This window comes from Pteropus alecto, unplaced genomic scaffold (genome assembly GCF_000325575.1).
Source record: "Pteropus alecto unplaced genomic scaffold, ASM32557v1 scaffold190, whole genome shotgun sequence".
In the NCBI taxonomy this organism is placed as follows: domain Eukaryota; kingdom Metazoa; phylum Chordata; class Mammalia; order Chiroptera; family Pteropodidae; genus Pteropus; species Pteropus alecto.
In genome coordinates this window covers 3,960,690-3,984,633 of record NW_006430462.1, presented here as the reverse complement: position 1 = coordinate 3,984,633, position 23,944 = coordinate 3,960,690, and the positions used below count along the sequence as shown (strand labels likewise).

Sequence of the window (23,944 nt, the reverse complement as noted above, 5' to 3'; positions counted from 1 at the left end):
AGCTGTAAAGGAACCTGCAATTAAAAAAGATAAAGTCTCCTTAGTCAAAAAGGCATCAACCCTGCAGTTCTTCAATGTTTCTAACAAGAGTGATTAGAAAGCTCCACACAGGAAAGGAGCAAACAGAACTGCAATTTATCTGGACTGATAGTACTCAAGTGATTTACTACTGGGTGAATTAGGGGTTTCCTTTATCTCTAAATCAAAGGCCTCAAATCATGAAGAGGAGGCACCATCTCTGGGAGAACAGGAAAATAGGTCATCTCTCAGGCATCAAACTCATAAACTTATCACTCAAAGAACTACTTTAGATGCTGTAACTAGCTGTGCTTTGCAATGACACAGAAGCTGAAGGGAATCAGAATGGTAATCTTGTCTTGTTTACAGAAATAAACTACAGATCGAGGTGCTATTAAGACTATACTTCTCGTTTGCCCCAAATGACAAAGTAAGCTTGGGCTTTGTGTCAGCAAAAGAGCATCCTGAAAAAGACTAGATGCCTAAACTGCCTGCAGGTTATACAGAAAAGACAATGGGATAGGAGCTGCTGGTCAGGCTTTCTGCTCAATAGAATAGACATGGGTATCAGGGAGGAGAAAGCAGACCAGAGTGGCCAAAGATCCTAAAACTCACTAAGTCTAATCTGCTTTAAAAGACCAGCTGAGGAGCCCTGTTTGCCAAGTGAGGCTTGAGATATGAGCAAGCTAAAATGGCTGTCTCCCTACCAATCTGGTCAGCAGACTCTAATGAACACAGGAGTAAATACAACAGTAAAGAGGATCAGAGAAGGGAGACAGGAGAGAAAGCATCTGAACAGGGTGACAAAATCTCAAGTTGACACAAGAGACTCCTCCCCCTGTCCCTCTACTCATCCTGACTCAATCCCTACCTTCAAAAAGCAATTTCCAAAACTTCTAAAGAGAGCTTGGTAAAATAACAATAAATACCTCACTCCTCGGGAAAGGATAGACCACTGTCTCTTACAGTGTATCATGCTAGCCAAAACGTGGCTCTGGGAGTTGCAAGTAGCATTCAAATAATTCGTGTTTAGCATGAGAAGAGGAGAGCAGTCTCCTCCAACATATATAGAAACAAAAGAATGCTGCCTGCACAAGGTGGCCTCATGTTAGCTGAGCCAGTTTCAGAAATCCTGTCCCACCATGCAGTTGCCAGAGTCAGCAAAAAACTCTTAAAACAAAGATGTGGGGAGCAAAAATAAACCCAGTGCTAGATGTCTGGGACAAATAAACAGAAACTGCAGCAGGGATTTAAATAAAAGAAGAAAAGAAAGCAAAATAATAATAATAATCATCATCATCATCATCATCATCATCAGATATCGGCTGGGAGTTTCCACCTCAGTGCCTTCTTACTTAGTTCTAAGTCTTATAACCAATAAAATTCCCTTACACTTATAAAGAACTGAGAGTAAGAGAAAGCCTATGAAATCTTGCCTGTTTGAGAGAAAAAGGAGCATTGGCCCGCTGCTTTTGTTTAAGTCCTTAATCCCAAGGTGCAGTGGGAAATTGCAGCTAAAGTGGCTAAAAATTCAAGACCTGTACATCTAAGAAGGAAATCAAAAATGTATCAGTAGGGATAACTTGTAAAGGGCGAATAAGAGATTAAGAAGAGGACACTGATTTATTCTCAGGGCAGTCTTTTTGGAGCCCTGTAACAGGCTCTCACGTTTTTTTCTTTTTTATGTACTTTCCTCTCGCTTCTCCAACGCCCACCTTGCCCTACAAAAAAAGTGGCTACTAGACTGACAAGAGGCCTGAGTTCTAATGTCAATTTTCTAAAATTTTACCAACTAAACTTTGCCCTCTTCCAGACTTCCTTGGACAAGCTTCCCATCTTCCTATATGCCACCAGCCTCTGCTTTCTGAACCTCAGATAGTCACAGCTTAGAAATTCCCAGCCACAGGAAATAGGAAGAACGTGGGGTGCAGTGAGAGTGAGCTTTACAAATCCATGTGGAAAGGCTGCTCTCTCAGCAGTCACCTGCATCCTAGGTCCCCTGCGATCACTTGAAAACCAACTAATGCTATTAACAGCTGCTGCAGAGAGTGGACCAACCTGTACTACTTTGCTACAAAGAACAGGTAAGTTACATCTCTCCTACTAGACCAGAGCCCAAGGGCCTATGCCCAGACTTCTGGAATAAGAATAACGAAACATCTTAGAGTATGAAAAGATTTGCTACCTAAAATGCGTTTGATATAGTAATTTTCATGTATTTTAACATTGCAAATTTAAGGAAAAATAAAAATGTTGGTTGCTAATATGCAGATACTAGCAAGTCACCAGAAACCACCATGTATACTCAAGTAGATATGGAAAACAGCAGATTTTAAAACTCATGCAGATTGTTACATGCAAGGAAGTGTAATATGCAGCAAGAACAGGAATATATGAAAGAGAAATACCTGATTTTAAATCAAATGAATGTCTCCCTTTTTTCTCCTTTATACCTCAATGTGCTTTCCACAGATTGCCTCCTCTTCTAAAAAAGCGGAACTGGCATTCTTTTCCTCTTCATCTAGCCAACCAAAACATACTAAGTTTCTCTATATTTTCTAAGGCCTACTCCACTACTTTAGGTTTCTCAACTTTCCTCATATGTGAAGAGGATCTCTTAACATTTCTATAACTAGACATACCCAATACCAACCTCATAAGCAAACAATTACAGATTCAAGAGCCAGACCATTTTATAGCTCAGGAAGGTTAGCCACTACACTATTAGCTAGTGACAAAGTCAGAAGCAGAATCCATGTCTGTCCTCCAGCCAGGCTCCTTCCATTATATACGGTGCACCTTTCTTCCTGTAAGACTGTCTTTCTCTTCTGTATGAGCTCTACTTTAGTTTTCTTTCACACTTAAAGTCTCTTTACCAGAGATCTTCACGAGGAAAACAGAATCTAAACCAAGATTCCTGCGATGCAATTCTATCCATGCAAGAGCAGTAAAAAGTCTAAAGTCACATTCAAATCCTCTCTAGTCCACTAATTCTAAGTGTTTTGTAGCAACTCATTTTCTTTTTGCTCTTTTCTCCTCTACGTTCTTCTACCTGCCAGGTAATTCTATCTCCCTTTATAATGCTTTTACACTAATTAATTTCACCAAACTCATGCTCAAAACAATGCATAAAACATACTCAGTGCTATTAAACGATTTCTCAAAAGGCCAGAAGTTACATCAAGAACACCAAAATTCAGAAGAGCATCAATCTAAAAAAGCAAAAGAGCAGCAATTAAAAAAATTTGATAGACATGCATAGGTATTAAAAATCCACGGTACTGTCTCTTTTTGGGGGAGTAGGGGTGTGGGTGTGTGTGTGGAGGAGAGGTGTCCACACACGCATGCACATGTGTATTGTTTTTTAAGCACCAGAATTTTCAATCTTATATATACATATGAAGTAAAAATGGCAATAATTGTGACAATAAAACAAGTAATAATTCTAGACCTAAAATCTGTAATAAACTATAGAATATATGGAGATTAAATCTTATTTAAAAACCAGTCCAAAAAAGAAGACTGTCGTATGTTACATAAACAAATTTTTTATTGCTTATGTTTGATATTCACAGGCTATTCTTCCAGCACTGGTTTCAGACACCTCTTGCTAGTATATGAATGCTGAGGCCCAAGTGCATTAAGTGTTAATAATAACCTCTTACTGATGCTTGAGGAATAAAGATTTTTACGTACTACAGTTAGACAATGGAAAGATGCTAAGAATGGTGTTTCTATCTGCTACACTTCTACCTTTTTCCTAAGAAGCACTAACAGATCAGCCTAGGAACAAAGTTTTAATGTTCTTTTAAATACTAACGTTAATTTTTACAAATGATTTCTAGCTGATAGTCACAATTCCATCTGTTTATATACAAGCTGTGGGGGCTTATCTTCACCCCACAAATTGTTCTCATTATAACATACCACTAGAACTTTGTCTAGTAAAAGGGAAGGGACTCATGCAGAGAGGATACATTTTGCTGATTTGCAAGGTGAGCATCTGACATTCAAAGCCAATCTGTTCCACAACACATGTGCAAAAAATGCCTAGGTTTCTCATGCTACTTACTGGGATTTCAGAAGCAGTAGATTGAGAGGTGGTCTATTGAATTACACAACAAAAATTGTTTTAAACTTTCATGAATTCCATTTGAACACTTACTTGTTTATAAATTAGCTGAGCATCAAAGAAATATACTTTTATATATGTAAAAATATAGTTTGGGCAAAGCACAGAATGAGAGTGATTCATTATCTTACCTGCTACTAATGAACTCTACTACAAAGGTTCTTTGATCCTAGGAATTGAAAACTTGGTATCCAGTGAATGTGAATGGATTAAAGTAATGATGTTTATGGTATCTAAGTCTATAGAGACCTTTCACTCAATGTGCTGTGAAATTAAGAGAATGTATGTGATGAATAGTAACTAGACAGAGTGGTGATCATTATGCAGTGCATACAAATATCGAATTATGTTGTACACCAGAAAAATGTAATCTCGGATACCAATTTTACCACAAAAAGAAAAAATTTTTAAGAGAACATATAATATCACATAACTATTTACAACTTGATAGTAAGTTACTTTCTAAAGTGCTAAATATATATTGATTTAAAAGCATGCAAAATGACACGAACTGGGGCATGCCACAATATATTCTGGCACGTTTGGGCTTTGATGGTTCAAATACGTTTGATTTAGATTTAATAATATTAAAGGAGTTTCTTAATCTCACATTTTTTACTGAAATACTTATCCATTGAGGGAGAAAAGGAAGGCAGGAGAGGCAACACCAACTCTCTGGTCTCCATTAGGGATCTAGTGCAGGAGGAGCCACTGTTTCTGGGAGTAACCACGGGTCTTAGGAACCTCAGCCATGTGATATATTAACTTATTTGTATGGAGAAGTCCTAGTCTCTCTCAATCTGAAATGTTTAAAGTCACTGCAATGCCAAAATACTCTTGCACGATCTTCTTTCTGTGCATAGCCATTATCTGGGGTTTTATAAGTGACATGCAGGCTCTATGCCTTAGAGGGTTATAATGCTAAATGAGAAAATACTTTTAGGTGAAGAAATGGGTCAAAAATAAGAACAGTGGTAAGTTTTCTTCAACATTGTATCTCAACCACAAAGGGGGACCAACAATTCCAGTAAACAACCTACTTATCCAGCTATTGCTAGAAACAATGACACAGGCCTATTCACATAGATATGTTGTTTTAAAATGAGCTTTAAATCTAAAAGGAGTTTAAAAATGGTCTAATATCCATTTCAAACCCATATTAACTCCAATGCACTTAATATTTACTGAATATCATGGTATGAGGAGACATGCTAGATTCTAAAGATACAAGACGAATAACCAAAAAATTGCAAGATATCTGATAAATGCTGTAAAGGTGTGTTCGAGATATGGAAGAAGCCAGAGGAGTGTCAAAAACTGCCAGGGAGGGAACTGGGACTGAAAAAGGTTTTACAGAAGTTATCACCTGAATTGAATTTTGACAGACGAAGAGAAGTTCCTTGGGCAAGAGAGAAGAGAAAGAACTCAGAAGTGTAAGATATAGCTGAATAGTCCAAGGAGGGTAGTTTTACTAACACCAAGGGGAGAAGAGAGAAAAGAGGGAAACAGACAGATAAGCTGGCAGGGACCAAGGATCATATACCACTGAGTCTGATACCATGCTAAGTGATTTCATCTTAGAAGTAGTAAAGAAACACCGAAAGACTTCAGGCTGGTGAATGACATGATTGGATCCATGCTTTCTCTACAAAAGACCCTATTTCCAAATAGATCTAAAAATAGTCCCTAAAATACTTCACCATAAACCAATAAGCTGAGAAATAGGGGACTATTGTATGGAAAAATGCAATGATATGAAACTATACCATCCCCACATGCAATGTAAGTACAATTTTAACGATCCAATCATTTAAACACAATCTAAACACGAAATTAAACTGGGCAATTCTGCTTGTTACAGTAGTCCCCCACCCCCTTACCCATGGGGGATATGTTCTGAGACCCCCAGTGGATGCCTGAAACAGTAGATAGTACCAAAGCCTATATATACAATGTTTTTTCCTATACATACAGTAGTCCCCTACCCCATGCTTTCCAGTTTCAGTTAACCATGGTCAACTGTGGCCTGAAAATATTAAATGAAATAATCCAGAAATACACAATTCAGAAATTTTAAATTATGTGCTATTCTGAGTAGCATAATAAAATCTTGCCCTGTCCTGCTCCATCCCACCAGGGACATGAATCACCCCTTTCTCCAGTATATCCGCAGTGTATGCTACCTGCCCATTACTCATTTAGTAGCCCTCTCAGTGATCAGATTGACCACCAAAGTATCACAGTGTTTGTGTTCAAGTAACCCTTATTTTACTTAATAACGGCCTCAAAGCCATTCACATAACTTTTATTACAGTATATCTTTATTGGTGTTCTATTTTATTATTAGTTATTGTTAATCTCTTACTTTGCCTTATTTATAAATTAAACTTTATCATATGTATGTATGTATAGGAAAAAACATAGTATATACAGGGTTCGGTGCTATCTGCAATTTTAGACTTCCTCTGGGAGCCTTGGCACATAATCCCCTGAGGATGGGCGGGGGTGGACTACTGTACATCCCTTTTCAAAGAAGCACTCTGGCTCCTCTTTGGCATATATGAATTGCCGGCATCACTACTCTTGGACTTTGGGGCCACTGGGAATGGCATGGGATTTCATCACACAACTCAAAATGGTGCCCAACTTAAAACTTATGAATTGTTTATTTCTGGAATTTTCCATTTGGTATTTTCAGACCACAGCTCACCATGGCTAAATGAAAATGCAGATAAGTGGAGACTATTGTATTACTGTCATTACCTTCACAGTAGCCGGTGGGGAGTTTCTGGTTGCTGGGATTTTATAGGAGTTTCTATCCTGTCTCCTTCTATCATGACCACCCAATTCCAAATGGACCCTTCTGAACACAGTGCTATATGGAATGAAAACACAACATGCTTCTTTCCTCGATGAATCTGATGCGTATTTTTAGCTGATGAACAGAAAACTAACATAATAGCTATGATCATAGCTCAAATCCAGAAGCCAAAAGGAATTCAAGCCACATGGCTCCTGGATATAAATGCTTACCTACAAAGAATATAATAAATACTAAATAAATAATAAAAGCAGACTACAAAGAAAATGGCAGCCATTTGAGTCTTCTGACAAAGAAAAGAATGTGAGGGAGGAGTTGGGTAACATTTGGACACCGAATAAAATGAACTTAAAAGTGACATATTTCAAAGAATCCCAAATGAATCCCAAAACACACAATCTGAATGAAAGTATAGTTGTGAGCTTTTTTAAGATGTCATAACACACTTCTCTGCGCTAGAACCAAAGTGCAGAAAAGCACAATGCTGGAGAGGCATTCATTTAGTGGAAGCACATGAACTTTTGTGCCTTTGTGGTGAAAGGCACATTAACTGAAAGCTATTTATAATGGCAATGCACTGGAAGAACCAGTGCACTGAGAATATCCACATAACTGAAAAGGGTAAATGCACTCTTGAGAATTGAGAGCCTTCCTTTTCTTCAGTAATAGTCTATTATGCAAATATACACTGTATTTAACATCTATACTTATACCACTAAGAAGCCATTAGACTAACTTCATCCTATGATGACAGTCTGCACTGAGTTTTAAAGTACATCTCATCATTTGATATTATAGTCCAGGAAATTTTCTAAACTGAGGTAGTAGTAACTACTAAAGATTGAAGAATAAAAGTCTATATAGCCTTTGCACCTTTATAAAGCTTAATGATACAGCATTACTTGGCACAAATCATTCAGTGTTACAAAACAATGGACACCTCTACTGACAACTATGTGTATCACTTTAAATCAGATGTAAGAAATGCTTGCTAACCTATTGTCCCCTGGGTGCTAAATAAAGTAACAGAAAAGCAGAGCACACAGTGTTTTCACACCCAACCCTGTATAATATTCCTTTCTTTGAGACCATGAACAAGTTTTTTGACTTCCCTTTCTCTATCTATTTTAGTGGGAGAACAGTTGGTAATCACTTACATTAACAAGAGACTCCTTAAACTTGATGTGAAGTCTGTAATTAGAAAGGGCAATGATGGCATCCTCAGCACGGCCCACATATTCTGTGCTTTCTCCATGAAGTTCAAGGAAAGGAACCTTCAAAATGGAAGAAGAAACCCTTCAGAGTTCTGAAGCAGTAAAGCAAAGTCTTCAAACACAGGTCAGGTGAATAAATGATAAATCCTCTGTCACTCGAACTTAAAACAATGTATAAGTAGTAAAGAGACCTGAAGAGGATGGGTTTATATCCACAAAATTCAAATACACCTAGTTTTTCAAATTACAGACTAATGAAGGAATGACATATTCATCTCAAACAGCGAATTCTCAGGAAAGAAGTCTAAGTGAGATGTTTTCTAGCTTGCATTTCTACTTATGTGCATGGTTTAGAAAAAAACATAGACGTTATATAGTCTATTACTTCAAATCATTAGCTCTGCTACATTATCAACCTGCTAAATACTTATTTTATAATCAAAAGTGGCCTGTGATTACCTGAAGATTCTCATCCTCCCGGATCAGCTGCTTCCTGGGAAAGATCTGATTGGCTTGGATGCACTCAAGACTGTGTCGAGTCTCTTCATCCTAGGAAAACCCAAAACCTTTAAATAATTTCAAAGCTCCTAGTCATCCATATTTGGGTTTTTTTTTTTTTTTTTTGGCCATGTTTAATAGTGTAAGCACAATGAGAGTCCAGTAACCAAGGTGAACAGGCAGAAAACTCAAGAAATATTCATCCCCAAAAGTCTTCCACCCAATATATTAAATGCCTTTAGTCAGAGAACACAGCAATGCAAAAAGAAAAAAAAATGAAAAAGTTATAAGAACATTTATACTAAGTACTAATAAGTTGTTAGTACATTACTTATAAGAGAAACCAAGATATAGTGGTTCTGTTTTGTCTTTAATTTGTAACTTTAATTCTTATTTCTGAAAGATACATTCTGAATTATTTAAGAATGAAATGATGTGATGTCTGGAATTTGCTTCGAAATAATTGGAGAGGGAAAGGTAAAGAGGATGTGAATGGGGCAAAAATGAAATAGGACTGTCCATGAGCGATAACTGATGAAACTGGGTAAATGGGGGTTCAATACAATGTTGAGAGGAGTGTTAATCAAGCTACATCCAGAGACTGCAATATGCTGATGGTTCCTGCAGCCAGACCAGGATGACACCTTCAGAACAAAGGAAGAGTTCTACTAGGATTACTAACAACTTATTTCCCCACACCTGTGGAAGGGGAAACAAGAACAACAGTGTCTTTAAGTGGCTGCCCTATACAAATAAAGTCATTCATTCCCTATGGCTAAAACCATGGGGAACCTATGGATTAAAGGCGGGGAATCTATGGATTAAAGGCTGGGAGCCTGCAGGTCTTTCAAGCTACATACTCTTTCCTTTCTCATTCCTGACTGTATGTTCATATCAAAGGAAATGGGAACTAAAGAATGATATCCAAACTGAATTTGGGGTCCATCTCATCCATACACTCTCCACCAAAGGACCCTCTTGGTGCAGGGCTTGGTCTCCTCCTCACTCTGGGAAATCTGCCCTGTCCTGCATCAATTATATCACTGTGTCTACTACTTTGGTTATATGTGAAATTTCCGTTAAAGTAAGGTTTTGTTTTATTTTGTTTTTAATGGAAGCTTAAGAACTGAATTTCTCAAAATGAAAATGTGTGAACCACTATCCCTAGTTTAATATGTCTTATGTAACAAAATAATTCCTATTAAGGCAATTTCAAAAGCAGCAGCAGTAAATTCTAATCTAAATGGCACATGAACTGAACTAACTTGTATAAAATAGCAATATTTTATATTATGTATTTTTATGGTATAGGTAGACAGGGAAAGAAGTAATATATTAGAAAGTCCAAGTGTAAATTATGATGCACTCTATTTACACAGCAAACTTCATAAGAGCAAAAGGCATATCATGCTTAAGTGATATCATGCTAAAAATTATAACCACTAGTTAGTGGACATTTCTGCATATGTTATCTATCAAAATTGCAATAATTCTTTAAATCTCAAAGAAAGAAAGAAAAATTCTACCTATAAACAACACTTTTTATCCAATAGCAATATAATCATAAAACTGCAATACCTACTACAGTGGTCCTCCAAGTGAGGTCTACAGATTCTAAGATGCTTTCAGGGGCTCTCTGAGGTAAAACCACCTTCACAAGAATACTAAAACAATCTTTGCCTTTTTTCACTATATTTGTATTTGTACTAACAGTGGGTAAGACTGCTAGCACCTTAGTACAATCAAGGCAGTGGTGCCAATTTCACTTAGAATGTCCCTGATAAAGCAGAGGGAAAAATGATAAATTTTATTAAATCTTGACCCTTAAGTCTTTTTTTTGTATCAGAAATACACATGAAACATTTTGCTGCATACTGAAGTATTATGGTTGTTTCAAGGTAAAGCATTTGTACAACTGTTTCAGCTACAGGCTGAACTAGCCACTTTTTCATTAAGTACCATTAAAATTTTTTATTTTTCTATTACAGTTTACATACAATATTATATTAGCTTCAGATATAAAACATAGTGATTAGCCATTTATATAACTTCTGAAGTGATCATCCTGATATAGTACTCATCTGACAACATACATTTATTACAGTATTACTGACTATATTCCCTATACTGTATTGTACATCTTCATGACTGTTTTTATAACTAGCAACCTGTACTTCTTCATCCCTTTACATACCATTTTTAATTGAAAGAAAAACTGAAAAACTACAGTAATTCAGATTTAAGCATTTGGCAGATCTTTTCTCCAAATGACATTATTAGTTGCCAATGACAAAGCTTTTATGTGAAAATTAAAATTTTAGAAAGCTGTCATCTGCCACCATGAACTCCACAGCTTCCCAATACTTAAGACTTTTCTAATGAGATCAGTGGTAATATTAAAATGTGACTTTTGAAAGAAGTTATGTAGAAAAATATGTCTATATTTGGAAGACCTGCATTATTCAATGAGCCATTATTTTCAAAATGACCAATGCATGATATCACAAAATCATGCATAAATAAAAGACCCATTTAAAGTACAAGACAAACCTATGGTTTTAATGTAACAGAATATAAAAAGTTCACTGATATGGTTCAGATTCCATATTGCAACTAATCTTTCTAACCTTTAAAGAACTATTACACATCAAATTTTGGTGTAGTATACACATAATCATCTAAATAATATTAAAATACACTTCCTTTTTCTAATTTCATATTTCTTTGAGGCTAGATTTACTTCATATATTTCAAATAATACACTGTAACAAATTGAATGCAAAAGTAGATACTAGAATCTGGCTATCTATTAAGCCAAACATTAAAGAGATTTGTAAAAATGTAAAATGATGACACTTTACATTATTTTTGAATGAGGAAATGCTTTTCATCAAAAATCTTATTTCTGTTAATATTTAATTAGTTAATTATTTTAAATGAATTTATAAACATTTAAAAAATTTCTCAGTTTCAATTTCTAATATAGTAAATAAAGACAGAAATATCCCATATAAACAAAAGCTCTTTGGGGTCCTCAATAAGTTAAAACTATAAAAAGAGGTCCTCGGACCAAAGAGTTTGAGTACTGCTGCTCCATTATACTCCAGTATTAAATACCGATTAAAGCTGTATCATCTGAAGTCAGGCTTTCTCTAAAACCATTCTCCTACTGCTAATCTGTAACAGGTAGAGCCACACAGAGACTTGAATAACAATCACTCACCCATCTACCACTCATTAAAACAGCATTTTTGCTACCAGATGAATGGGCCTATTTCATCCCCTCTAAGGGGTTACTTTATGTTGAGGCACAAACTTTCTAAGGACCTTTTTAAAAGTTTGATATTTAAAATGTAGAAAGAAATTAGTGGCTTCAAATAAAATTGTAATAATTTTATAAATGGTTCATGAAATGCTACAAAAATTATAAAATTTTATTATTAAATACTTTTGTTATATTTGAAAACAAATCATAATAGTGTCACTTCCCTGGGACCACTAGGTATTCACCATGATTGTCAAGAAATTATAGCTGATAAATTCTAAAAGCAAAAGTATAAAAATATATTGTTTCTTATACCAAAAATAACATTTATGAAGTTAACAGATTTTAGAAAGGTTGATGTGATCTTGCTTGGAGCCTCCAAAAATATAATTACTTAGGGTGTAAAAGGTTTATAAAATGGCTCCACTCCTATAAGCATCTAAATAACTTGTAAGAAGAAAAGATTTATGTCAATTTATTCCATTTCATGCCTGCTAAACAAACACAAAAAATCTTTCAAAGCCGAAAGCTTTTGTGAAAGAAAGGGTTTATTTGGCTCAATACACTAGCCAGAAAAGAACCAGTCCTAGAGCATGAAGTTTAAACCACCAGCAGCAGCACTAGGTGGAGGAGGCAATATGCCCACCATCCTGGAGTTGACTGGTGCTTTTATACATTGTTTTGGGGAAGAAAGACGTAGGTTGTTTTCAAAAAATTTATATTGGCTACGAATGGCGGGGGCGGGGGTGCGGGGCGGAGAGGAAAAAGTGAAACCAGGCAGTTCTATGATAGGAGCACTGTCTGTAAAGAAATATTTACTACTTTTGATTGGTTACAAGCAACAGTCCTGAAAGTTCATGCATATGCAGGATGTTGTGGCATCTAGTGGTCAGCTAGCTAACAGATGCCTGAAGGTTGATTCAAAGTTCCAACTCACATTCAGGAATGTAAGCAGTCTTGTTAGTTAGCCCACAGCTATTAACTAGATAACTATTCCTATTTCTTTCTCTCACTCTCAGGCTGCTGTAATTTAGAACATCATAGAATTTTTCTCTTTTCATCCCTTTCCACTCTTTTCCTCTTAGGGCAATAATTAGGTGAAGTAATAATACAGGACATAAGTCATATATGAAAGAAACTCATTTTCCTACACGTGTTATCTTTTTAACCAATTCTATTTCCATTCTTAAGAGATAGCTCTTGACTTAAAAGAACATTGACTATATTTAGAACTAAAGAGAAAAGATATGAGGAATCTTGAATTTAGGAAGGTTTTTCTCATAAACCAACATGGGATAGGTAGAAAATGCTAAAAAATGTGAGGAAAAGCTTTTAAAAATAATTACATAAAAGACACTGTAAACATGCCTTCTCAGCATCACCTTAACTTTTTAACTCACATAAATGTATAAAGCCCAAAGTTTTATTCTCTTTCAAGATCACTTTACAGAGGTATCCATTATTTAAGTGACTCCTTGACCAGTAAAACACTGATCTTTAAATAACACAGAACTATAATAATATAACAGGCTTAAAAAAAGAAAACTATAGATGCTATACACCATTTTATTCTTGCTGGCACATTCATGTGAGTGCTAATCCAGATCAATGTATATAACCACAGCAGCTACTAAAAAAGTAAAAATGGAACGAATGATTTTCAACATAAGAGAACTGAAAATCAGACCAGCAATACAGGAGCATGAAATAATAATTTTTCATAGTCAAATAAAATAAATGCTCTTTTTAAAAGATTGTCTCAGTTCATATTATCTGTAAGGCTTATTAGGAACTGATTTTTCTTCCCTCTTGTACGTAAAAATGCATTTAATTCCCAAGGATTTAATTAACAGCATAAACTACACATTGACTTTCTAGAAGAATAGTGATTCAAAAAACATTACTTGGCTAAACATAAACTGAATTAATCACGTAATTAATTACAGTTTCTGAATTTATTGGTAAACATGGAGGCCAAACTTGAGATGACTGATAGAATAAGGAGTTAGAAGGAGACAAAGGGAACAAAACTGGCAAGTGATAGCCTGATAAGAGGCCTGGAAACAAATTCTTCCTAGGCTATAAACAGTAATTTAGTAGTACTAGAGAGAATGTATTCCATGAAGTCGATTTCCTGGTATTGCTGAGAAATACCAGCATTGTAGTATCTGGCACTTATTAAAGTCTCCACCAGCTCCGTAAGGTCAGTGGAGTCACCTACAAAAATCTTGTAAAAGATCAGTCACCACAGTTCCAGACAAGTTTCTGCTATTGACTGACCTATGCAGGTAAGAGAGATAAGTCCACACCTGAGAGGGGAAGTCAACATTAAAGATATATATTTAAAGAACATGGGGAAGAGATGACTCAAAATACCTATTAACTAAATTCAAATACAGCATCCCAGGATAAAAAACTCTACCTACACCTAAGAGTGAAATATGTGTAGGAACACTTAGCAAAATGTAAAAGTGAAAGTTAATTATCAGCACCATTGTTAATTCCAGTCACTACTCGCAAGACTAGTATTTGAAGACAATCAAAAATACAATTTCCCTTGTTATACTTTTGATTGGTTACAGGCAACAGTCCTGAAAGTTCATGCATATGTTATAATGATTGAGATTTGTTTCAAAATAATCCAAAGAGGTGGGAGTGGGAGAATTAGAAGAAACAAGTGGTCATGAACTGATGATTACTGTAGCTGACTGACACACATATATAAGATCACTATACCATTCTCCCTTTGTATAGCTTGAGATTTTCCATACCAGGCCATGAAAACATATTTTCCTAATGCTTAACCTCCCAAAAAAGAGAGGTTTCAATCTCATTTAAGACCTTTAGAAATATGAGAAAAGATGTTACTCAAATTGGTACAGAGGTAAGCATTAAAAGGGGAGAGGGAAGGAAACTCAGTGCCCCTGAATTCTCTACACAAAAAGTAAGAATTAAGGACATACAACCTAAATGCTAAAACAATAGAATATGTTAATTAATATTAATTAAATCAATGGTCCAACAACTTGCAAAATATTATGTATAATGAAATGAACATAAGGAACCAATAAATCAACATGGGAAAATGTTTAATTCATTTAATAATTAGTAAAATAGAAACAATTATGCTTTAACTCTAACTACATAAAATATACATATGGACACTGGACTAGTTAGAAATGAATACAACCATGGGTTTTGGTGGTAGAATCGTAAAAGAGTACTTGTAAAAACCTGTTATAATGCTAGCTTGTGAAAAAAAAACTTTGAAGACACATGGCCATACTGCTCCCCAACTACTGCACAAAGAAGCATTTCCAGCCCACCAGGAGGACTGTCTACAGGGCACCACAGAGACTCCAGCAGCACCAAGATGAGGACCACATTGTTTCTGGGCTAGCTATGTGGTATACAATGAAGAACAACCCCTCAGTACACAACATAGCTGCTTTCATAAGCTCATCATTTGCTATTCATTAGCACTGGCATATACACCATATAAATATCAGGCAAACATTTTTTCAATTCATTAAAAACTGTGGGAAAACCAATAAAATATAGTCTAGAGACATAACATTAAAAGTTCATCAGTGTTTAGGTCTAGGATACACAGTTGTTATGCCCATAAATGAAGAAAATATTGGCCCAGCTTGAGATGAGTTACCTTTCTCCTCCTTTTAATATGACATTTCTGCACAACTAGTTTTTCTGTTTTAGTTTGTTTTCAATTTTGAAATCCATTTTCCACCCATGTCCCTAATGAAGCTTGAAATTAACATGGCCTTTTCAATTCCTTCCTTGTGCACCAGCATGAAATGGTTTGCATCTAGGAAACATCACAAGGTAGAAGCAAGACAATATTACAGAGGACCATTCTTTTTTAAGACTTAAAGGGCTATTTACATATTCTCAGGATTAATAAAAATGTGGCTGGCTCATTGCTTCATCTTCTCTGCATGGGCCGAGCCTGAGCCCTGAATGGCCCACAAGTCACTGAAACGTCCATAAGATGCTTTTAGTCAAAGATGTAGGCAGGGTGTGCAGAGCTGCTTCACCTTCTCTAGGATAAAAATACTTCCTTAAATTGAACAAAGAATGCAGCGGATTGTCTCTATCCAGAAAGGTAAATTAATAACGAATATGTGTATGACCGTATCGTAATTCTCTGTCTCTCAGACAAACAGTTTTTGCTACAGCATCCTTCCCAGGAAACAACAACAACAAAAAAAAAAACTGGAGTCCAAGAATCATAGCTTTTAGTCTTGACTTCATTTACTATCTGACTGCAAAGAGACAACATCTAACTCACGGAACTAAAATTAATAAAATGAAACTGCTCTAGTATACTAGAATACTCTATAATTATTACTACTAAGTAAACGATAAAAGAAAGGAAAGAAGGAGAGAGTTCTGGGAAAGGAAAGATGAAATAATTTCTTAGAACAAAAATGGGTAACTATAAACATATTAATGTTCACTTAATTGTCGGGACAGAGTTCAATTCCAAGTTTTTTGTTATTTATCTTGTACTTACCATGACAGGAGGCCCAGATTAGGAGGACAGATCCCTGTCCCTTCTTCAACGCCTGGCAAAGCTTTTCTTTCCTTTATGCCTGGACCTTTAAAAAGAAAAGAAAAGGAAAAAAGGAACAAATTGGCGATTTCCCCCCTACTTGGCCACACCCTAATTAAAGAAACTGCATATACACAGACCCAAACACCCGACCAGAGTTAGCCAAGAAAGAGCTATTACCCAGCCAGTTCCCACAGGTCAAATCCAAACTCCATATACCTTTGTGAAAATTGCCCTGGTCCTAACCTATTTGGGCAAAAACGTTAACAAAGGCTCATATTCCTAAAGTTGATAGTAATATAAAAAATGTTATAAACCTTGGATGAAAAGAATAAAACAATAATTAACCTATAAGCAGAAAAACATTTTTATAATATTACAGTATGTTTTATCTATAAATTCAAAAAGGATTCTCCCTATCTATGGGACCCAAACCAGCTTACTAAGCAAAATATGAAAAAAAATTGCCTTATTGCCTCAATATTCTATGCTTATCTGAAAATTCACATAAACAGTACTAATACATTAACCAGGTTTTTAAAATAAACAAAAGGTGGAGGAAGAACACTCAACCAGAAACTCAAAGATAGGTTAGTAAGAACAGTAGCTTCATCTTTAAGTTGCTTAAAAAAAAAGATTAACTTTATGCAAAGCCAGCATTTCTAGTTTGCTAAACTTCCATGAATACAGGATATTTTAGGGGGTCTGGGATTCAATATCGAAAGTAAGCTCTCTCAAAGCAGTGTGAGGGAACAGAGGACATCGATGAAGCAGCAGGGCCCAGAACATGTGGAACCCTGTGCAGTTGTGAGCAGAGAACTGGCATGAAATGACTTATTTTAAAAGAGGGCCCTGGTTGGGGAATATGCTAGACTGCTTGCGGGAGGTGTGGGCAGGGGGTGGTGTTAGGAGTGCAGGAGGAAGCATAAAGACAATAGGCAATAATCACTACAAAGTAGCAGTGATAGAAATGGTAGGACATTGCTGGATTCTGGAGAGATCCTGAAATTATATAAGATTTAGCTAATGAATTAGGTCAGAGAAAAAGAGAAGTCAAACTTTTTGGCCTCAGCAACTAGAAGCAAGGATTCTCATTTACCGATGAGGGAAGACCATTAAAAAAAATGGATTCCCCACTCTATGCGAGGTACGAAAGGGGGAAGAGGTAATCAGAGGTTCTGTTTTAGACTTGCCATATTTAAGATGCCTATTAGATATCCAATTAAAGATACCAAGTAGAACACTGAATAAACAAGTCTGGAAATGAAGAGGGAAGCTAGAGATATTAATTTGAATGTGAGAGACATAAATGTGTGGAAGGCATTAAAGCTAGTTAATTTGGGAGCAAGTACAGAAGACCAAGGACTCCATTGTTTAGAGGCTGGAAGGATGAGGAAGAACTAGAAAAACTAAGTTGTTCAGTGACAAACCAAATCAGCATCATCATCCTTACCACCCTTCAAGCCCAAAACAAACCTCTGTGTATTGACCTAGCTCAAGAACCAATTGGCATAAAATTATCTTTTATTCATTCATTTCAATAAATATTTATTCAATACCTATTATATTCCAGGCACTATTCTAGATCTGAAGAAGACAACTGTGAATTAAAAGTCATGGAACTGGGAGAAAAAAAAATGGTGTAGATGATAGAGGCTCTGTTCTGTCACAAATCAAAGTTGTGATAGAAACAAGGAGCAGCAGCAAGGAAAAATCATCTGGGATCTAGAGGAACAAGCCATACAATTAGAAAGAAGTCCAAGAAAACACTCTGCAGAAGGTAGGACGGGGCGAGGACGCAGGGCTGCCCAGTCCCGAGCGGCTAGTTGAGACGGAGGCTGTGGCAGCAGCAGAAGCCTCTTAAAGGGGCCGCATCTGCGAGCAGATTTTTGCGGTGATGGACCCTCCTCGCTCTGAATACTAGTGCCAATTCGGCTGCACATAAGGGATACCAGGGACTTACAGGGAGACATTGCTGGAGTGAGGGCCAAGGCGAGACTCACTGGGGACAGAAGTGCAGGTGGCATCCATTGTTCCCTGCTGAGCCCTCCCCCTGCCCAGGGTACGGACACAGAACCACTATAGGCATGATGTCATCAGGCTAGATAACAGAGGTCACTCCGCCCAGAGGATTCCCTGAAACCCTGCCTCCCCCAACTCGCAGTCCCACCAAAGCCACATGCAGGTGTGTCCTCAGTGAGTCAGGTGCTCCTTGCTGAGACTCACAATGGAGGCAGCCTCGGTTTTTGGTGTGGCCTTTTGAGGCAACTATAAGCACAGTATCTGTGGATTGCTGGCTGAATCTTAACAGGTGGCCCTGGAGTGGTAGAGGCTTGGGCTAAGTTTAGCCTGTAGCTGAACCACTTCTCAGGACTGTGCCACTGGACACCTACTTCACAAATCCACACTAAGACCGGGAGACTTAGGAGCTTTTCTTAGTACGTAGAAACAGACAGGGAAAGGCAGACACCATGGGAAAACAAAGAAGCAGAAGCCATATGAGAGAAGAGAACACAAATCCAGATATAATGGAGTCACAAATTAGTAGCTGATGGATGGTCACAAGGATGGGGAGCACGGCATAGGGAATGCAGTTAGCATTAAGACATTGGCTAGGCAGAGGGTCAGGGGAGGGAGGGTGCAATTGGGGGGATTATTTTATGAACCATATAGATGTCTAACCAATATACTGTATACTTGAAACTAAATAAAAATAATTTTTAAAAAAACTACAAAAAAAATTAAAAAATAAAAGTCGTCTACAGCCATACCACTCTGAACATGCCCAATCTCGTCTGACCTCAGAAGCTAAGCAGGGTCGGACCTGGTTAGTACTTGGATGGGAGACCACCTTGGAATATCAGGAGCTGTAGGCGCTACAAATAAATAGATAGATAGACAGACAGACAGACAGGGCAAACAGACAGATAGATAGATAAAAGTCATGGAACTCAATTTTACTAAGAAACACCTATTGGATGAATCTTAAAAACAAACAAACAAACCTGTCCTAATGTTTTGCAAGAGGTATTTGTTTTAGAATTGCGTTTCTAATGATAGTATCAAACACATTCCAACTGCTATATTTCAGACAAATAGAAGTAAATTTGATATGTTTTGCAAAACAGAAAACTCAAAAGGCAATTTCAGTGATGAAGATATCAACGTCCAAAACGTAGGCTGAATGTGGAGAACTTGAAACACTCACATATTGCTGGTGAGAACAGAAAATGGTACAAATTCTTTGGAAAACAGTTGGCCAGTTCCTTAAAAACTTACGGTGTTACCATATGAGCCATCAATTCCACTCCAGGTTATATACCCAAGAGAAAAGAAAATATATATCCACACAAAAACTTGCAAACAAATGTTCATAGCACCATTATTCATCATAGCCAAAAAGTAGAAACAGCCCAAATGTTCAACCCAATATCCATCACCTGATAAAATGACTGAACAAAATGTGGTATTATCCACACAATGGAATATTATTCAACAATAAAAAGGTCTAAAATACTGATACATGACACAACGTGGATGAACTATAAAAACATTACACTAAGTGAAAGAAGCCAGGCACAAAAGACTACATACCATACAATTCCATTTATATGAAATGTCTAGAATAAGCAAATCCATAAAGACAAAGTAGATTACTGGTTGTCAGTAGTTAGGCTGAGGAAGAAATAGGGGGTGACTGTTCGTGGGTACAGAGAATCTTTGCAGGATGACGAAAATGTTCTGGAATCAGATAGTGGTGATTTAGCACATTATAGACATACAATAAAATCCTGAAATGCATACTTTAAAGAGGTGAGTTTTATGTGATATGACTTATATAGCTCAGTAAAAAGGTGAAGAGTATGACTATAATCAAAGTCTTCCATGAAATATTAAAACTAATCTTACTGCAAAAAGTTATAAGACCAATCCAACAGCAATGAGCATTCTAATCATCTAGACTATAAAGACTAATTCCCACCTCAGAAGCAGCCAGTGCTAATGAGAAATAGCCAATTCCCAGTCTAGAACAGGTAATGTACAGGTTGATTCTGGAACACGTTATTAAGTTGGAAAGCAAGGAAATTATCGAAAACTATTAAGGTTATATTGAAAGGACTCAGGAGCCAACCTGAACAGACCCAGTGACCAAATATGGAATAATCTGAACAAAAGTAGTATGTGCAACAGATTGAGTTTCAATGTATTTAAATACAAGTCATAATGATTCTCTCTCTCTCACTGGTCACCACTGGAAGATGCTAAATAATCAACCTCCCATTTTTGAAAATTATTAAAAATAAGGGGAAAGAATTAGTATTTATCCTGCTTTTCCTATATAAACTGAACCTCTGCACAATCAGGTAGTTGATAAGGGGAGTATACTGCCTAATACATAAAGGAGGAAAGAGAGAAATAGGTATCACCATTTTATAACTGCTAATGAAATATGGAAAACTACAGGAAAATAGCCTACATTCTTTAATAAACTGCAAGAAAAGAGAGAGATGAAGGGGAAACTTACAGATTAAAAGAGACTTAAGTGACATGTCAACCAACTACAATATATGGATCTTATTGGATCCTGATTGAAAGCATAAAAATAAATTAAGACGTTTAGGGAAATCTGACCAGATATTAAATATTTGATATTAAGAAACTTATTAATTTTTATATAATTGACAATGTTGTTGTGCTTATGAGGGTGGGTTTTTTTTTTTTGGTGATTATGTTTTTAAGTTCCTTTTATGTATAAATTTGAAATACAAACAGATGAAGTGATGTATCAAGGAGAAGGCAGAATAAGTGTCTATGAAACAAAAAGAGCCACAAGTTGATAATTTTTAAAGCCCAATAAGTTAATGCAAATTTAGTAAACTATTTTCTCTACTTTTATACACTTGAAATTTTCACATAAAAGTTTTTCTTAAAAATAACAGGAATTCTTCTACCTCAAAACCCCCAGTTACTGAAAACCTAATTTAAGTTTTAACTGTCAAAAAAACAGTGGTTTGTACAGTAAACATATCCCTATGCATGTGTCTTTCAAGAAATTATTTTTTTTTTTAGCAAAATTTAAAGAAAAACTCTCACAGGCATCACAGAGTTAGCGCTATCCCAACTGAAATGTACTCACCTGCAGTGACATGGAACTAGAAATCAAATTCCATTTTCAAAGTTAATTCTTAATCAGCAGACATATCCACATTAGGTATCTTCCTAGTCAAGCCCAATTTTTTAATGAATACAGAAATACCAAGACAAAGATTTGCCACTTAGAATTAAAAGTCTCACTCAATTTAAATAGTTGTTACTCAGAAAGGACAACTACCATTTCTACACCAAATACAAACTCTAAATGGTGTGCTGTACTTCAGTCATTCAACAATTACCTGAGAACCTAGTATGTGTCAGACAATGTGACACTGTGCTTGTTCCTGCACTAAAAAGAGCATATTCCAGTGTGGAAGACAGACACAAATTGGGCTAAATGTGGTGAATGAAATAAACAAGAAGCTGATACAGAGATGGGATGAAGGGCAGGGGTATGGGAGTCTAACTTCAGATAAGGTGAAGCAAGGCAAGCTTCTGGTACAGTGAACAAATAGCATGTGCTACTTGACAAAGGAGAGACTGGCATTTCTGAAGGATTAAAAGGAGGAAACCAGTACAGAGAAAATGTGCTGAGTCAGAAAGAGGAGTGGTCCAACTTAAAGGTGAAGAAATGTACAAGAGAAGGAACATGTAAATAGTAAGGAGTATAAACTACATTCCAAGTACAATAGGGAGCCACTAACCGGTTTTAAACAGCAGAGTGGTATGATTTGATTTTAAGATCATTCTGGTTACTGTGTAATAACTGGATCAAAGAACAAAAAGAATAAAAATAGAATCCAGAGAGAATTACAGGAAGGAGGAATGTGGCTTGATTTGGAATAAGGATGTGAAAGGTATTCTGGAATATAACTGACAGTAATAGGTAAAGGCCTAAATGTCGAGGCTAACAAAGATTAAAGAATTTATGGTCACCAGGGCAGTTATAAAAACATAAAAACAGTTCAAAGTAAGAGGTGCTGCTTTAAGCATCTTAGGAAAGATAAACTTTCTATAGAAGCCCAAGATGTTAAGAAAAAGCCAAGATCATAAGTAACTCTGCAACCAATATGAATTAAGTAGCTGCTGAAGGTCCTTATAGAACTATAAAGGGCAGATATGACCAATCCTTAAGAAATATTCAGCAACTGGCTGGCAAAACTTGGGTCCTAGAGTTATAATTATACTATCACCACAAAAGGAAGAATTGTGTTATTAATGTTAGTCTAATAAAATCTAAAATACAGGTGTAAAAAGTAAACAACTGCCTTCATGCATTGCTGGTGGGAATGTGAAATCATGCAGCCTCCTTGGAAAATAGTCTGGCAGTTCCTCAAACAATTAAACATCGAACTACCATCGGACCCAGCAATTCCACTCCTATGTATTTAGCTACCCAAGAGAGACGAAAACATATATCCAAACACATGTACACACATTTATAATAGCATTATTCAAAATAATCAAAAGGTGGAAATAACCCAAATGTCCACTGATGAATAAATGGATAAACAAAATGTTATATATCCAGAAATGGAATGTTATTAAGCCATAAAAAGGAATGAAATACTGATATATGCTTTAATATGTATGAACCTTGAACACATTATGCTAAGTAAAAGAAGCCACTCACAAAAGGTCATGTATCATATGATTCCATTATATGAAATGTCCAGGACAGGGAAATCTATAGAAAGTGGATTAGTGGTTGCTTAGGGATGATAAAAGGTAAGAGAGGTGACAGATAAAGGGTATGGAGTTTCTTTTGAAGTGATAATAGGTTCTAAAATTGACCATGGTGATAGTTGCCATTGAACTGTATAATTTAAATGGGTTAAATGTAGACTATCTGAATTATATCTTAATAAATCTGTTTTTTTTTTTTTTTAAACAAGAAGTTCCTTTCTCACTCTCTGCTGCCCTTCATCTACAGGTAAGTACAACTCCTGTTAATTAATTTAAAATTCTTTGTATTTATAACACTTTGTATGCAAATTTACCAAAAAATTGAGAGGGAGGATCATACTGTATTCATTGTTCCACATCTTTTTTCTTTAGTTAATGTATCAAATCCTTCCTCAGTATTCCATTATATTACCATATCATAACTTAACCATTCAATTGCTGAGACATTTAGGTTATTTCCACTTTTCTATTATAATAAGAAAAATCTGTAATAATGATCTTTGCCTATATCTCTGTATGATTCATTATTTCTGCAGCACTGATTCGTAAAAATAAATTTACTAAGTGAAAAGAAACACACTTTTTAAAAGAGAATGAGATCATTATTGCCAAAGACTACACATACTTTTTCTTCTATGAAAAA

The 23,944-nt window shown here is 36.1% G+C and overlaps 1 protein-coding gene and 1 pseudogene across 15 annotated transcripts in view; one reads left to right on the top strand and one right to left on the bottom strand.

The window, feature by feature from the left end:
- MTMR3 (myotubularin related protein 3) overlaps positions 1 to 23,944 on the bottom strand; it is a 116,661-nt gene that overhangs the window by 35,359 nt on the left and 57,358 nt on the right. For all 15 annotated transcript variants that reach the window (XR_003046606.1, XR_003046607.1, XM_025047503.1 and 12 more), the window contains 4 exons: positions 16,483 to 16,567; positions 8,645 to 8,734; positions 8,129 to 8,245; positions 1 to 14 (listed from right to left, as the gene is read on the bottom strand). The exon at positions 1 to 14 is cut by the window's left edge and continues 63 nt beyond it. Coding sequence is in view for 13 of the 15 variants with exons in the window: in XM_025047503.1 (XP_024903271.1) it covers positions 1 to 14; positions 8,129 to 8,245; positions 8,645 to 8,734; positions 16,483 to 16,485 (224 nt within the window). In the remaining 2 variants the exon portion in view is untranslated. The remainder of the gene's footprint in view (positions 15 to 8,128; positions 8,246 to 8,644; positions 8,735 to 16,482; positions 16,568 to 23,944) is intronic.
- On the top strand, positions 19,279 to 19,397 carry LOC112481009 (annotated as a pseudogene).